The 15,133-nt window shown below is 44.9% G+C and overlaps 1 protein-coding gene across 4 annotated transcripts; it reads left to right on the top strand.

The window, feature by feature from the left end:
* Positions 1–7,449: 7,449 nt before the first annotated feature.
* LITAF (lipopolysaccharide induced TNF factor) lies at positions 7,450–13,810 on the top strand. 4 transcript variants are annotated; one of them, XM_066198047.1, is made up of 5 exons: positions 7,451–7,510; positions 9,142–9,244; positions 11,195–11,371; positions 11,763–11,919; positions 12,243–13,810. In XM_066198047.1, the coding sequence occupies exons 3-5, from the start codon at positions 11,200–11,202 to the stop codon at positions 12,349–12,351; spliced, it is 438 nt and encodes a 145-aa protein (XP_066054144.1). In that variant the 5' UTR covers positions 7,451–7,510; positions 9,142–9,244; positions 11,195–11,199; the 3' UTR covers positions 12,352–13,810. The 4 variants fall into 4 exon arrangements, with proteins under 4 accessions (XP_066054145.1, XP_066054144.1, XP_066054143.1 ...); XM_066198046.1 differs by having other exon boundaries at positions 7,495–7,510; positions 9,128–9,244; XM_066198048.1 differs by lacking the exon at positions 9,142–9,244 and having other exon boundaries at positions 7,450–7,510.
* The last annotated feature ends 1,323 nt before the right edge of the window (positions 13,811–15,133 follow it).

Here is a 15,133-nt window from a genome sequence, read left to right as displayed (position 1 = left end):
ACTAGTGCCTCGGGGGTGGCAGCTCCTTAGAACAGACTGGGGAGGCGACTCGGGAGCGCTGAAAGCGCTCAAGAAAGTGGCAAAGCAGCTGGGTCAGATATACAAATGAGGGTAACACAAGCTGCTCGGAGAACTGAAGCCTTACTAAACAATCACCCGTGACTGAACCCAAGTGTTGCAAGTGTTTGAAGGTTCTAAAATAGCTGGCTCTAATGGCAATTAATGGGGTCGCGCACAGTGTGATGATCATGAGGAGCTGGGTTTGCTTACTAGTGCTGGACAGTTATTTATCAGCTGGACTAAACCGAGCCACAGATCTGCAGAGAAGCGGTTTATTTTTAGTTACTGTAGATTCTGTTGTGATTGTGTCACAGAACACATGATTTTGCTGCGGGGCAAATTCAGGAGGAGCTGTGCATACAATCAAGACTTGCAGAATCCCTGCAGCAGCAGATCAGCCAGCTCTGGACAGCCTAGAGGCTTTCTAGTTCGCTTATCTTTATCACTGGTCTTTGTAAGTGTATTCAATTGTTTGCTGATTGCTTTATCACAAAGGATCAGCCTGAAAAGACAAAGGTTTCATTTCAAGCAAGGAATGTCCTAAACATTTGGCATCCAGTGTAACAAGTCACTCGAGGCTGCAGGAGAATTTGGAGAGGTGTTATCTCAGTGTGTAGCAATGGCCGATGAGATTGCATTTCGCCACGATTAGTCATTGGGGCGGTGAATGGCCGTTAATGTTCGCACGGCTGTTGCTATTTTAGCTCTGCAGCTATGACACTTGTGCCCAGATGATAAGCTTCCTGCTTCCTACAGCCCACCAGTTTCAAAGGACAAGACATGACATAGAATGTCTGAGTTTCTGAAACAGGAACTGACCCCTTCCGAGCTGAGACTGGAGAGGTTCACTGAAGTGACTTCAGTGAAGGCAGTTCTGCCAGAGGTGGGGAACGAAATGCCAAACATGATGTCAGAGCTACCCTTAAATCGTGTAACCTAAGTGAAGAACGCGAGAAATGATAAACCAACACATAATTCAGTATCAATAACGCATAAAGGAGCATAAGAAAACAAAAGCTTATTAGAATCTAGCCTTGCACATAATGTGTGAGGGATGCTAGAAACAGCCTTTAAGGGAAGTGGATATTTGAGGCCTGAAGGAAAGCTTTATTTAACTGAATAACTCTGAATTTTGAGTAATATGGTCTCAATCTTTATACATATTTCTGTATTTCTTGCCTATATCCCAACTAGATCACAATAATTCTGGTGTCCAGATGACAGCTGTGTGAACACTCTGTCAGGATTTTGCACGAGAGAATACTGATCATCCCTTATTCCCTTTAGATCCACAGAGCTGGATCACAGCACTTCATCAAAACATGCCTGGCTGCTGCCTCAAGCAAAACAGAAGGAAGCTTTACTGTAAGATTTAGAACGGTGATTTCAGTGGTCAGATACAAGAGCTGGCAAGGCTGATTTGTGCCAAGATTATACCACAGCTTGGCCAAACGGCAGGTCAGGCATTACTCTGCAGGAAGGGATTTTTCCACCACTTCATTCAGCAACGACAGCAGAGCAGTGGAAATCATGCTTCAGTTCTTTCTACAGGAAAAATAATCAGGCCACTTTGTTTTTAAAATCGCATCCTTCCTGTACCCTGTCAAGGGAGTAGGAAGATGAATTTGAAGGGTAAATGGTTGGAGAATCATAATTTTTCCTCTCTGTTTTGTCATGGCATTAATAGATAATCCATTGAATAATGGATGACTTAATCAGGACAGACCTGCTGTTTTTAAAGGTGAAGCTTTTCTGTCATAACCATTTCTTTTCGGTTGTTCATACAAGGAGCACCATTACTGGTAGTGAGTGGTTATTCTCCATGTAATTCTTTACATGAAGTGCCAAGTGTTCTGAGAAAAAGAAATCTGTCATTATCTCTTTTGACACGACACTTCCGTCTCGCTCTCTAGGGGAGATAATATGATTTACATAGTTAAATAATTTGCTGTACTGCGTGTTGCAGTCTGGCAGCTGTTATTAGTTGTTATGATGATCAAATAACACTATGGGAGCTGGTAATTAAGAAGGAAACAATACTAGAAGGACAGCAAAGTACTAATATTTAGGTTCGGATTAATTTCACAATTCTGTCAATCCATTGCATTCCTGAGGGATCATTGGCAGTTTTAGACTTGATATACTGCTTCTGTTTAACGTGACAAGATAAATCCATTAATATTCCAATCTTTCATGAGCATATTACCCCACATACTACCACCTTCTGCAGACGAAATAAATGGGTCAGGAAAGCTCAGCTTCCAGCCTGGCTCACCAGAGAGCACTGGGAGATGTGTCTGAGTGGCTGTTGTGAAGGGTATTTATCTTCACTAAGTGGTTTCTGAAAGGAAGGGTACACATTTTCTCTCTCTTTTTCCTTTTTTTTCTTTTTTTTTCCTTTCCCTTTTTCTTTTCCCCTGCTCCCTCTATCACAGGATTTATTTGGGGATAGTCTAAGCTGAAGTTACTAACTCCCAAATGAACACTGCAAAGCCTCTATCACAGCTCTTTTTTTTTAAGCCAAGTGTGGAAACCAGCATTCAAGGCAACCTACTTCCTGGCAGCTTTAACCTCAGGCTCTGCTCTTGTTCACACAAGCAAACTGCACCACACTTTCCCATAAATTTGGCACCTCTGCTGTCAGGCTGTTTGACAGCAGCACACGTCGGTGGAGTTGGTTGTACTGAGCAGAGCTCACCCAAGCACAAACAATAGAGCAGTGTTACCCAGGCCTGCCCCTGCAAGCTGTTAATGAGGGAGTGGTTAGCTCTGAAGTGCCTTGTGATCTGGAGTTTTGCAGGAATAATACAGGAGAGGAAGTATATTACGGCTGCACTTAGTTTTAATTATTGCAGAAGGTTTTATGCGCACTCGTTCAGCAGCAGCCTAGAGGATAAACTCTATTGCCTGCATGGTGCAATCGGAAAGTGCTGAAGTTACCAGAGAGTGGGTCTGGAAGCTGAAGAAACCCTGAAATTCTGAGCTCAACAAAACCCCTAAGCTCGAGTGGTTCCTTCAGCTATTGCTCCTCCGCCCAACAGGGTTGGAGATGACCATGTGGAAGGTGAAGTTAATTTATCCAGTAATCACCAGTGCTTTGACACATCAGCAGTGTAAACATGATTTCGCACCGAAGTGTGGGATCTTCTTGTCACCTTTGAGGCTTCTCATGTGAACTTCACCACTTGTGTCATTGTACTGACTGTTGAAATTGTGTTGGAGTTTTTGTTTTGTTTGCTTAGCAACTTCAATCGGCTATTGCAGCAGCGAAGGGAAAAGCATTCTTTCAGATTATTTGGCTTGATGTATCTACCTTGCTTCTCTTTAAATCTGTCTTTGTACATTGATTATTTGTACATTGATTATTGGTCTGAAACTGCGTTCTGGAACAACTCCATAAGTATCTAGTATTGCTGAAACGATCAAAAGTCATAGAAATTCTTATCTAGCTTCAACAAATATATGCAAAATGATATGCACACATAAAAAGAGATTTATTTGTATGTGGCCAAGTCCTGCGATTTCCAGGCAGGAAAAATTTAAGGTGAGATTAAGTTTTACTTATTTTACACATGTTATTGAGAACATATTACAGTATGTAAAATATGGCTAACAGGCTTTTAAATGTACATCAGCTTTTGAACTTCTTTTAGCTTCTTTTACAGAAGCCTACTGCTGTAGAAGCAAAGGCTAGTCAATCCAGCATGGAATTATTTTTGGGACTAAACTGACATCTGCTGGTGTTCTCCAATAGCATGTGTGCAATCAGGATGATGGTAAATCATCCACTGTATTGTGTGTAGTACATTTCCAGGGCGCTGTTCGCAGCCCTGGTGATGACCCAGTGAAGCAGAAAGAAGCTGAGCAGCGAACAGAGCAGGTGGGGCTGCTGGTGACACCGTGCCACGGGACTGGGGATGGAGCAGAGCTCTCGTGGTTACATCCGGCTGCATTTGTATGTCAGGCTTCTGAAACTGCCAGGGCCCCTTTTTTTTTCCTTATGATTTTTTCTAAACGAGTTATGATTATAATCTTCAGGTACACAAGGAAGGGGAGGGAGATAAAAAGCTGGGTCGGTTTCTAGCTCCATTTCCTCACGCACGCCTCGAGCTGGCGCTGGCCGTGTCCCCACCCAGCCACCTGGTCTGCTGCAGGAAGAATTTCTGTGGGTGCCAACGCGCAGGCAGCAGCTCCGGGGAAGCAGAGTGGCTTTCCTGGGGCCGGACCGGGGAGGTTTAATTTAGCTTCCAGCTAAATTAAAAAATCAGTTTGTCATTACACTTCACAGATAATTCAGCTTAGTTTCGCCCAGGTATGGTCTGACACAGAGACACAAAACTTCCTAAAGAGGCATCTCTCCTTTGGGGAGGAGAGAGAAGCTAAACCGTCCACTTGTCCATGAAATGGGGTCACATTCTTATCCTCTGCATGGACGATTCCAAATATCAGTTTTGTATTTTCAGATAAATGGAGGTGAGACTGTAGTCAAACATAATTGGTTACCTGTTGCTTCCATCTCAGTGAGAAGGAAGGCACTTTCTCAGTTGCATGTTGGTGCATGTTTCATATGAAAATGAGAGATAAGGAGGGTTATGGCTACTTTTGGTCAGGCTGAGTCAGGATTAATGGTTGAATCAAAGGCAGAACAGAACCACGATACTTCAGTATTGCTTCCTCCTCCACTCTGCTGAGGCAGCAGTAAAGGCCATCTGACCTTTACTTGATCGTCTTTACTCTCATCAACATTTCACAACTGCACATCATCATCACAGAATCACAGAACGGTGTGGGTTGGAAGGGACCTTTAAATATCGTTTAAATATCAGATCCAAGGCCCCTGCAATGAGCAGAGACACCTTTCAGTAGAGCAGGTTGCTCAGAGCCCTATCCAACCCGGCCTTGAATGTTTCCAGGGGCATCCATCACCTTTCTGGGCAAACTGTGACAATGGTTTACCACCCACATTTAAAAGCCTCCTTTTTACATCTAATCTAATCTAATCTAAATTGACCCCTCCTCCGGTTCAAAACCATCATATCTTTTCCTTTTGCAACAAGCCCTGCTAACGTTTGTCTCAAATTTTCTTAGAGGCCCCCTTCAAGTACTGAAAGGGTCAGGTCAGCCTGGAGCCTTCTCTTCTCCGGGCCGAACAACTCCAGCTCTCCCAGGCTGTCTCCACAGCAGAGGTGCTGCAGCCCTCGGCACGTCTTCATGGCCACCTCTGGACTTGCTTCGGCAGCTCCGTGCCCTTGTTATGTTGTGGGCCACAGACCTGGATGCAGCCCTGCAGGCGGAGTTTCATCGGAGTGGAGCAGAGAGGCAGAATCCCCTTCCTCAGCCCGCTGGCCACGCATCTCCTCACAGGACCACAGTTCGACTTCTAGCAAGGCCCGCTGCGTGTGGATAAGGGGCCTGAGGGCCTGTCTCCATGCCCATGCGTGAGCACACTCTCCGCTTCACTGCGACACTGGGCTGGGGGCCCTGCACTTCACCCCTCACTCCATGCACTGCTTAAGCCTCACTCAAGTCACGTGTAATGTAAGCAAGTGCCTCAACTCATGTCCTCGCTCAACCAGCCTCATCAATTCTCCATAGCAAACCTGCCCGTTTCCCACAAGAAAATTGTGAATTTTTCACTGAGAATCAGGAATGAAACTCTTTAACACCAACACAGTATTAAGAAGCATTGTAGTATTAAGGGCGTTACTTTTTATGGTGCCTGATGGACAGGATCACACTTGGCTCAAGGTGGTACAAATATTTATTAGCAAGAATATATATATACATATATATATATATATATATATATATTCCTGAGGAAAATGTTACAATTTGTTATTTTAGGTGGCCACAGAGCCCATTGACTGGATTGGGGCAATTTGTTCCACCGACCACTACACGACGTCCCATTAATTGTGACTTCTGTGTAATTTCCACACGCTCACGGGTGCTGTGGTGACCGGTCAGCCACAGACAGTCTAAAGGTGATGCTGCTTTCACCCAGTGCCATCCAGCAAAAGGACTGGAAAGGCAGAATTAGCAAATGGTGAGGAGGAGGATGGATAGTGAGAGGAAATACAGTCATGGATCAGTAGTAGGGCAAAAAGGAGAAATGTTACTGGGCTCCCCAAGGAGGAGCACAAGCCAGCCTGGACTGGATGCAGAACACAGCAGTGAGAGAGCACAGCAGCCGGAGTAAGGAGGCTTTCGGTTGAAGGTCGTGAATTATTTCACCCTGGGAGACGTGTTCAGCCATTGGCTTCTCTCTTCTGTGGCTTCTAAGCTGCTCAGAAGCACCTGGGGAAGGGGATTTAGTTAGTAAGAGAACAATTATTCGTTTTTAGTTAATCCAGGGCACCAAAGCCCAAATGACTCATGTCCCGCTCCTGAGAAGAATAATATACAATGTGATTTCTTGATAATAGTGTAAATTTATTCACCTCTAAGTCTAGTTCTAATCTCAGTGCTGCAGATGAATCACACTCCACACTCCTGTCCCTGTTCCCCCCAAACTGGGGGACAGGAGTATTCATGCCCTCAATACTCTCACCATCTGATGACATCCCCAGCACCCATTCTTGCAGGTGATTCGGTAAATTACTGCGACTGCAAAGCTTCATCTTGGGTTTATCATCACTCTGGGTAAGAGCTCCTTTCATTCTGTAACACCTGACTCCTTGCTCCAGGATGGGATTGAATTGAAGCTTTAGGCACGTTCTTTAGGGCAAGGTTCAAGAAAAGATTTAAATACAAAAATAGGACTGGAACGGATTTTAGATGCTTTCAGCCGAAAGGCCCTATGAACTGTCCCTGCTGTTAACCCACGGGGTTTATGAAGTCCCTTCGGTCCAAGGTAGATTCCACAAACCAGCGTGTTAATCAGTCCCCTTTGAAGCCCCTTTAGGGATCTGGCCATAATTTACTTTTGTGTTATCTTGGAGCTGCACAGAGGAAGGAGTGACACACTCTTGTGTTTTCCAAAGGCTGAATCCAATCCAATTGCTTGTAAAGGCACTACCTAAAATCACTGAATCTTGAAAGTTTTGTTGATAATTTTACGCATTCTTTTATGTCGTCTGAAATACCCGACCTGGTAACGCGGGGGGTATGGTGGAATTAGAGCAGCGATTTCCCTGCAGCGCTACAAAACACGGCGCTTGGCTGCGCTGCCGACGGCAGGGCTGAAGATCCCTGGTTTCACGGGAGCGAGCTCTCGGCCAGAGCCGCGCAGTTCCCGACGGCCGGGACGGCCAAAGGCGCCAGCAGCGCCCGCAGCTCGGCCGGCCACCGGCCGGGCCCTCCCGTCCCGGCGGGACGCCGGCGGCTCCCCCGGAGCAGGGCCCCGGGGCGGCTCCGGGGGAAGGAGGAGGGAACGCGGGCGGGGCCGCGCCGCGCCGGGCCGGGCGCTGCTGGCGGTGGCCGCACCCGGGCAGCGGCGGGCAGCGCGGAGGTGAGCGGGGCTGGCGGGCACGGCTCGGGCCGTGCCGTGCCGCCCGGCGCCTGGCGGTGCCGGGGCAGGGCGGGGGGCTTGGGCTGCCGGCGGCTCGGGGGCCGGGCCGGCCCCGCAGGAGCCCGCGGAGCGGCGGCGGCAGGCTGCGCTCCCCGGCGGCGCCGGCCGGCCCGGAGCGGGGGCGCCGGCCGGCCCCTGCCCTCGGCGGTGCGGGCGGGGGCCGAGGCGGGCCGGGGGCTCGTTTCCCCAAGCGTGGCCCTCTCCTTTGGGAATCTCTCGGCAGCCGCTCCTCTCGGAGCTGCCCTGCCCTGCCGCGAGCAGGGGGCTGGTTACGGGAAGCCACTTCCAGGATTATTCCCGAACTGTTGATTACTTGGTAAAAGTAGCGCACTAACCTGTGAAATCTCTCCTGCCAGCAGAACAGATTGTCGGCACTGTTTCTGCTTTGCCGGTGAAGCATTCAGTGTGACCTCAATGCCATTGGTTATTCCTGAAATAATAATATGTCAAAGTCTTTTTTTTGTTGTGATTACTGGATTTTATTTTCTCACAAATGCCTGAGAAATTTAAACAACTTTGAGATAATATTTCTCAGCAGGTTGGTAAACTAGGAAGTTATTGTCCAGAGCTCAGCTGGTGGTCCAAGAAGGCGCTGTTAGGGCTTTGGACGGCAAAAATCCGAGTGCTCTGATAAACCTGTATATCCTGCTGGAGTGTTGAAAAAAAATCAGCCTTCAGCCTGTATTTCATCCTTGGTGTTGCTGACCGTAGCTGCCTGAGACTCTGATGTGCAGGGAGCCCTCTAAAGCACCCGTGGTGTCGGAGGACAGCTTGGGATTTCTAGTGAAGAGGACTGTGTAGGAGTTGTTTAATTTAAGGATTAAGTTGTGTCAAATTTTAGCAAGACATTAAGGGAAGGGCAACAGCAGATTTGTTTGGCCGGACTAGGTTAGGATGGCTGTAATTGTAAGCAGTTCTTTACTGGATGGGTTTTTGGTTGGTTTGTTTTTTACATTCCAGGTAGAGAGGTGGGCTCTTGCCTTCTTTCTCCCTTGTCTCCAGCCTGATTTTCAAGACCTGGAGTGTGAAACACACTTGCAAATTTGCACAGGCTGTATGAAGTGTTGGTTCAGATATCTCTTCAAAGTTGACATTTAAAGCGGAAGGGACATTAGAAAAATGAAACTGAAAAGCTGAAGCTGTGGTTACATCTACAATACTCAGTATTTAGCAGAGGCTTTTTTGTAGTCCCAATGTCATCTTGATGTTTATTAGGAATTTTTGTTTTGATAGATAAGTTGAAGGAATTCAGACATGGTTTTGGTTTTTTACTATTCACTGTAGTACTTTGTACATGTTATTTGTGCCACACATTTGAAACTTGAAAAAAAGCCTCAGTGTGCTGTGAAGACCTGAGACCTGTTCACATCTGTCTGCAGGAAAAGAAAAGTGAAAGTGCAGAAAAAGCACAGTGATTGTGTTTAAAGTGAAATGGTTGTTCAAAACCACTTAGTGGTAAGAAATGAACATGCAACGTAATTTAAAAATAACTAAATATCAAGACTAGAAGTTATGCTCATTTTGAAATCTGTGAAAGGATGTTGTTCAATTTCTTAGAACTTATTTGTCAGTGAACAGAGCTGAGCAGCAGAAGTGGCTGTGTCTTTAACCCCACCTGGCGACTGAGCATCACACAACTGCTCACTCACTGCACCCCTGAAGAAACTGGAAAAGGTAGGAGAAAACTCATGGGTTGAGATAAGAGCTGTTTCATAATGGAAATAAAATAATAATAATTTGAGTGGTAATGAAAAGGAAGGTAGCAGAGAGAAATACAATCCAGCAAGGGAAGCAAATGAGAAGAACTGCTCACCACCAAGCAAGCGATGCCCAGCCAGTCCCTGCACAGTATTTCCCTCCCAACAACCTCCTTCCTGGTTTTATTGCTGAGCGTGGTGCTTTATGGTCGGGAATATCCCTTTGGTCAGCTGGGGTCAGCTGTTCTGGCAGTGCCCTCTGGCTTCTTGTCCAGCCCAAACCAGCACACTGAGCGGGGGCAGTAGATCATGATTCAGTCTGTAGTTTAGTCACAAGGAGAAAACTTCTCTTTTCTAAAGAAAACAGAAGATCAATTTTTTTTTTTTTAAATATAGCTGTGAAATACTTGTAACAACAAAATCTTCCTGAGTTTCAACATCTTTGACTGCTGTCTTGTTCCCTCTTCATTCCGCCAAAGCTGCAGTGTGAGTGTGAGAAAGGTGGGAAGGAGCAATGTTTGTCCCAGGCTTACCACAATTACTGCTCCAGCACCTGTAGCCGTGTCTGTTCTTCTGTACCAGCTCCTGTGTTTGTCCTGGCCACGGGGCTACTGTAAAACCCACACTTGGTGGAGCACACAATTCCCTCTGTAATACACCTTTCCCCAAATCTGGGAAGACTGAGGGGATATATAAACATGGGTGTTTGCTGGTGCCTCCAGTGCAGCCAGTTAGTCCTGGGTAACCTGGAAGAGCGAACAAACTTGTGACAAGTTCTTTATGGAAGCGTTTATAGACTTCACTGAAATCCTGATGAAAGCTGTGTTGTGTGAGGAAGATGAGCAGCAGTATTCCGGGGACTTTTCCACACTCCAGGAGAGTGGAAAGGCTTGTGTCATTGTTGGAAACTTGTGTGCTGGGTCTCACACGAGCTGTGGGTAACTGGAGCTCCTGTATAACTTTCACAGCACCACAGAATTAGTATTCCCAATACAGGTTGCCTTTCCCAGATCGCACTGAGTGAAAAGACTTGCATGTGTACAGAGGGATCATACGTAGGACAGCAGAATGGAGTGTGGCTCTTGGAGAGTCCAGTATGATGGTCCATAGGAGGAAGGGGAAGAGGGAGATGCTTGGTCAGCGTTGATGCCATTGAGACCTTGTTGCGTGAAGCAAATGGTGGGCAGGCTGTAGGAAGTGGGGAGGAGGAGAGGAAGTCTGCGTTGAAACCACAGTCCTTTCTTGGCAGTGGTTAGCATTCCTGTCCTCTGCAATGAAATAACGATTGGCGGAGGAAAAGTTGCACTACAAACTCATTAAAATGGTGCTAACAAGCAAAAATATCAACCTTAGACATATTTGATAGCTGTAAAAGCTTTGAGTTCGCGTGGACTCAATGTGTAATTGTTTGGGTTTCTTTTTCCCTCAGCATGAATACTTATTATTTCAAATTACAGCAGAGGTAAATAGTATTTTTTAAATGTTTAAGCTTCACCACAAACCAGGCTCATGTTGGTTAGCATCTACCGCGTGGCCTGTCATACTGTTCAGTTTTTCAGGTGAACAAGAGGGATTAAAAACAGTGTTCTTGGAGAATTAGGAGACTGCTTGATAGTTTAGTATACTAATAAAGATGCTCCACCTCCCTGCTTTAGTATTTTTATTTTATAAAGAAAGAATTGGTGTTGGGACAAAGTGTAAAAAATTCCCAGTGAAAAGGAAGTGGGAAGTAGGCAACAACAACAACAGTGAAATCGAGATTAACATTTAACACTATCAGAAACAAATACCAGCCAATTAGTTTTATTGTGGTAAAAGTCCCTTTTAATCTAGTTATCTTCTTGCTGTTGACTTGAGCCTAATTATTTGTCAATTGCCCGTACTAAATAATTCCTTTTGTTACGATTTTCTCTCTTTTATGTTTTAGATACAATGTCTGGTCCAAGTGGCCGCCCTATCCCATCTGCACCACCTTCTTATGAGGAAGCCCTGGGAATCAGCAGGAACTATCCTCACCCCTATCCTGTCCCTGGCCAGAAGCCAGATGGGAAGGGGATGAGCCCTCCCCCACAGATGGGACAGCCTCCACCAGCAAACAACCCCAGTAAGGCTCCAAAGCTCTTCTGTACCTCATGTTAAGGTGGTGTGAAGTGGCTGTGTGATAGGTGCTGTCAGAAGATGAAAAATCGTGGTTCACAGGTGCTCACCACCCGCCAAAAAATACTTTCGAAGAGAATAAGTTGATTCAGTTCTTGTAAATCCCTCAGTGTGCACTGATATCAATAATATCACTTGGCTTTCTGCAGTTTTTAGTGCAGCTTTATTTTTAAGACAGTGTATTTCTGCATTAGGAAATGCCACGGTGATTTCTCGGTGTCGTTGTGTATTTCACTGCTCTGAGCCCTGAATATTTCAGTTATACCTGGTTTAGAGGAAGTTGACTACGACTCTTTTTTCCTGTTCCTGGTGGAGTAAACAGCCATTTCTCTGCTCAGTTACTGTTCAGACGGTGTATGTGCAGCAGCCAGTGCTGTTTTATGACCGCCCAGTTCAGATGTGCTGCCCTTCCTGTAACCAGGTGATAGTGACACGTCTCTCCTACGACTCAGGAGCATTGACCTGGCTGTCGTGTGGTGGCCTCTGCCTGCTGGGGTAGGTCAATCTGGATTTGCACTTTTACCTTGACTTCTTTTAGCTCTGCTGTGTAGCTTTGCTTTCTCTCTGTGGGACCTGAGCCTTTGAGGTTCAATTAGCCTACATCTGCCTCTGTGTCCTACAGGACCTTAAAGTTCACGTTGCTGCTTCTCTATCTTACCTTACCAGTATTACAGGAACGGGCTCCATAGCCATGTATGTTCTTCCTAAAGCTTATGGCACCAGTTTTACTGATTGTTTTTGGACAAAATACATTTTATCTTCTTGTGTGTATAAAAAGTGGTAAAGCAGTGTTTTTTTCTCTTTTTTTGCCTTTGCAGGTGTGTAGCAGGCTGCTGCTTAATTCCCTTCTGCATTGATGCCCTAAAGGATGTGGATCACACCTGTCCAAAATGCAGCGCTCTTCTTGGTTCTTACAAACGTCTGTAGGCAGTTTAAACATTGGATGATGAACAGGGCTCTGCAAGCCCTGTATGAAGCTTCATGGGGACTCCCTGTTTTTTCTGTACATCCTGTCACTGGAAACCAATAAAAAGTGATGCTTTTTGCTAGTTGAATACACATTTGCTTGAGAGGAGTCTCACTTAGGTCTGTCCAAAGCATACCTAATCGGTGTGGGCCACTCAGCCCAGCAGCAGTGGAGAGCAATGGAGTGTTTCCCTCTTTGCATTGTACAGAACAGGTCGGTGATGTTCTTCAGTTAATCTGGTCTCAGGCATGTTGCACATTGTGCTTGCATCGGGACTGTAAAGTCTCAGCACAGGACAAGAGGAGGACATGTATAGAGAACTATTTAGGCTCGTGCTTTGGCAGCAGCACTGTTTACAAACTTGCAGGGAGTTGCCTCAGTTGTCTTTGCTCCTCTTTGAAAAAAAGAAATCATTTGTTGTCATCTTTTCGTGAGGACTAGAATTAGTTTTAAAACTTTTGTAGTTGGAAGAGAACCAAACCTAAAGACTTCTTCCTTCTTGGAGATAGTTTATCCAAATGGACAACTCACGTTGTTGTGAAAAGTGATTGAATCTAGTATCTGAATTTTCTTGCCAATTTCAAGTCTAGTCATGTCTCTAATCTGAAGTAAAGATATTCCTATGGAAGATATTTGTTCAGTGGTTTTTGTTAGGCTGGAGGCTTGCTTACTGCTGGTAGAAAGTCTGGGAAGTGTTTTCTTCACCCCAGTGGAAATGCCAAGAGAGCCTTGGCCAGAACACTGGAAAACTTCCTTGTACAATTACGTAAGTCAGCTGATCAATCACAAACAAACCTCAGCCTTATCTGAAGTCTTGAATTCCACCTGAAACACGTAAATAAAACACATAGGCCTTAAGTTGTTGATCTGCTTGTTAATTTTTTCTTTTTACGACAGTAAAATGTTTGTTAAGGAGTTTCTCTGATTTTTCTAAATGAAATGAAAGATGGGTTCTGCTTTTAGAAAGTGAAGCTGGATATGCTTATTTAAGATGATAATAACAAAAAATTAGGGAATGAGGCTCTGAAGGTTGAAGTAATTTCTGTGTCATAAGCAACTTGATCGAACAACATTTTGATGCATATCACAGACTCTGAATCGCAGAATCAAGTGGATTGGAAAAGGCCTTTGAGATCATCATGTCCAACCTGTGTCCTAATGCCACCTTACCAACCAGACTGTGGTGCTGAATACCACACCCCATCTTTTCTTAAATACCTCCAGGGACAGGGACTCCACCATCTCCCTGGGCAGCCCATTCCAATGTCTGATCACCCTTTCTTTAAAAACCTTCCTAATGTCCAGCCTAAATGATACCTGTCCAGAAAAGGCAAACAGGCATTATAGCAAGGCTGTGTTGGTAACACTGTATTAATATCTGTAAAAGTAAAAAGCCAAAATAAATACAAATAAAAAATACTGCATTTCCTGTTCTTGCCAAATGTGCCTTCTGTAAGTATTTGGTATAAGTGAGTTTTCCAAAAGTCTTTCAACACTTTGTGTTTGAAGTTCAGTAATTTTGATCACATACAATCTCTTAATTAGGTTTCGTAAACCGCTGCTTGTGAGTCAGTCTGCAAGTGATTTAAGAGCTTCCTTGTGTATGTGGAAAAGGTTTCTGGTCTCCTCGTGCCGTAAGGATGTACATCACCAGCTACTAACTGGCGAGAGGATGATGGAGATAAAAAGCTGGTAGTTTTGTCGTCTTGATGACGTGGTACCAACAAGTGCTTTTCTCTGCTGGTGCACCACCATAGTGCTCTCCGTGTTCTTGAAGGGCTTGGGTGATGCTGCATTGAATTTTCTGTTCTGGTGACATGAGCCCGTCCTGTGCCTTACAGGGAAGCAGAATTCCCCCACTGAGTGTCACAGAAAATGTGCTTCTTGTCAGTTTATTGTCAGAGCAGGACAGAAAGAAGCAATGAAGCTCGCAGTGTTTCCAAACTTGGGATTTGCTTGCATGGTGGGGAGGATTTTTAATTCCTTTAGTACCCTGTCAGTCTTGTCTGGATAATCCTGCCATATACTCATTTGGTAAGTCTTCCAGTTGTTACTCCCTCAGCTCCCCTTTTCTCTCCAAAGTGATGGTTGGAAAATCTGAGGTGGTGGCACCAGAATGCAAAGCACCAAATAAAAATGTTTGTTTTGATTTACGCGCACAGTCCGTTGATTCTCTTTAAGTTCCTTGTATGGATTGAGAATAGGACACACAATGTTGGCAGCTCTTCCTTCTAATTCAGCATTCTGCAAAACGTTCCACTGCCCCTTCCATAGTTGTGTTTCCTTAAATGCAAAGCCTGTGTTTGTTCTCTTGTGTATGGAATGATCTACAGACTCTGCCAAAGTAACCTGCTTCGTTAAACCTGCCTTGGACAAACAAATGCAGGATATGACTTCCTTTGTGTGAAAGCACTTTGTGTTTGATTATGTTGAAATTACTGTTTGTTTTTAAAATTGACTCGATTTAAAATAAAAACTTTGTCTTTCCCATCTAGTGCTTGTAATTGGAAAATTATAATATATGGAATGTTTCCAAACACATGGATGGCTGAAATGTTAAGAAAAATAATTACAGGGAGGAATTTTTCAGAGTCTCACCTGGGCCAAGTCTCTGATAAATGGCATTTTGTGCCTTGCAGACCAACTGTCCCACACAGAGCCACGCTGAAAATGTGTTGTTTTCCTACAACCCAGGTACTAGAAATATTTTTTCAATTAAAACCGTTGAGTAAAACTTACATT

The sequence above is a fragment of the Chamaea fasciata genome, unplaced genomic scaffold, assembly GCF_029207755.1.
Source record: "Chamaea fasciata isolate MVZ Bird 193981 ecotype frontalis unplaced genomic scaffold, bChaFas1.0.hap1 SCAF_16, whole genome shotgun sequence".
Classification (NCBI taxonomy): domain Eukaryota; kingdom Metazoa; phylum Chordata; class Aves; order Passeriformes; family Sylviidae; genus Chamaea; species Chamaea fasciata.
Note: the sequence above shows the minus strand (reverse complement) of the source record. Positions and strands in the feature narration are given on the sequence as shown.

What these genes read in the sequence shown, in the direction of transcription:
- LITAF (XM_066198048.1), top strand. Translation starts at nt 11,200, where the DNA reads ATGTCTGGTCCAAGTGGCCGCCCTATCCCATCTGCACCACCTTCTTAT. An exon ending in TCCACCAGCAAACAACCCCA is followed by an intron (nt 11,372 to 11,762) that starts GTAAGGCTCCAA and finishes TTCTCTGCTCAG; the next exon opens with TTACTGTTCAGACGGTGTAT. An exon ending in GGTGGCCTCTGCCTGCTGGG is followed by an intron (nt 11,920 to 12,242) that starts GTAGGTCAATCT and finishes TTGCCTTTGCAG; the next exon opens with GTGTGTAGCAGGCTGCTGCT.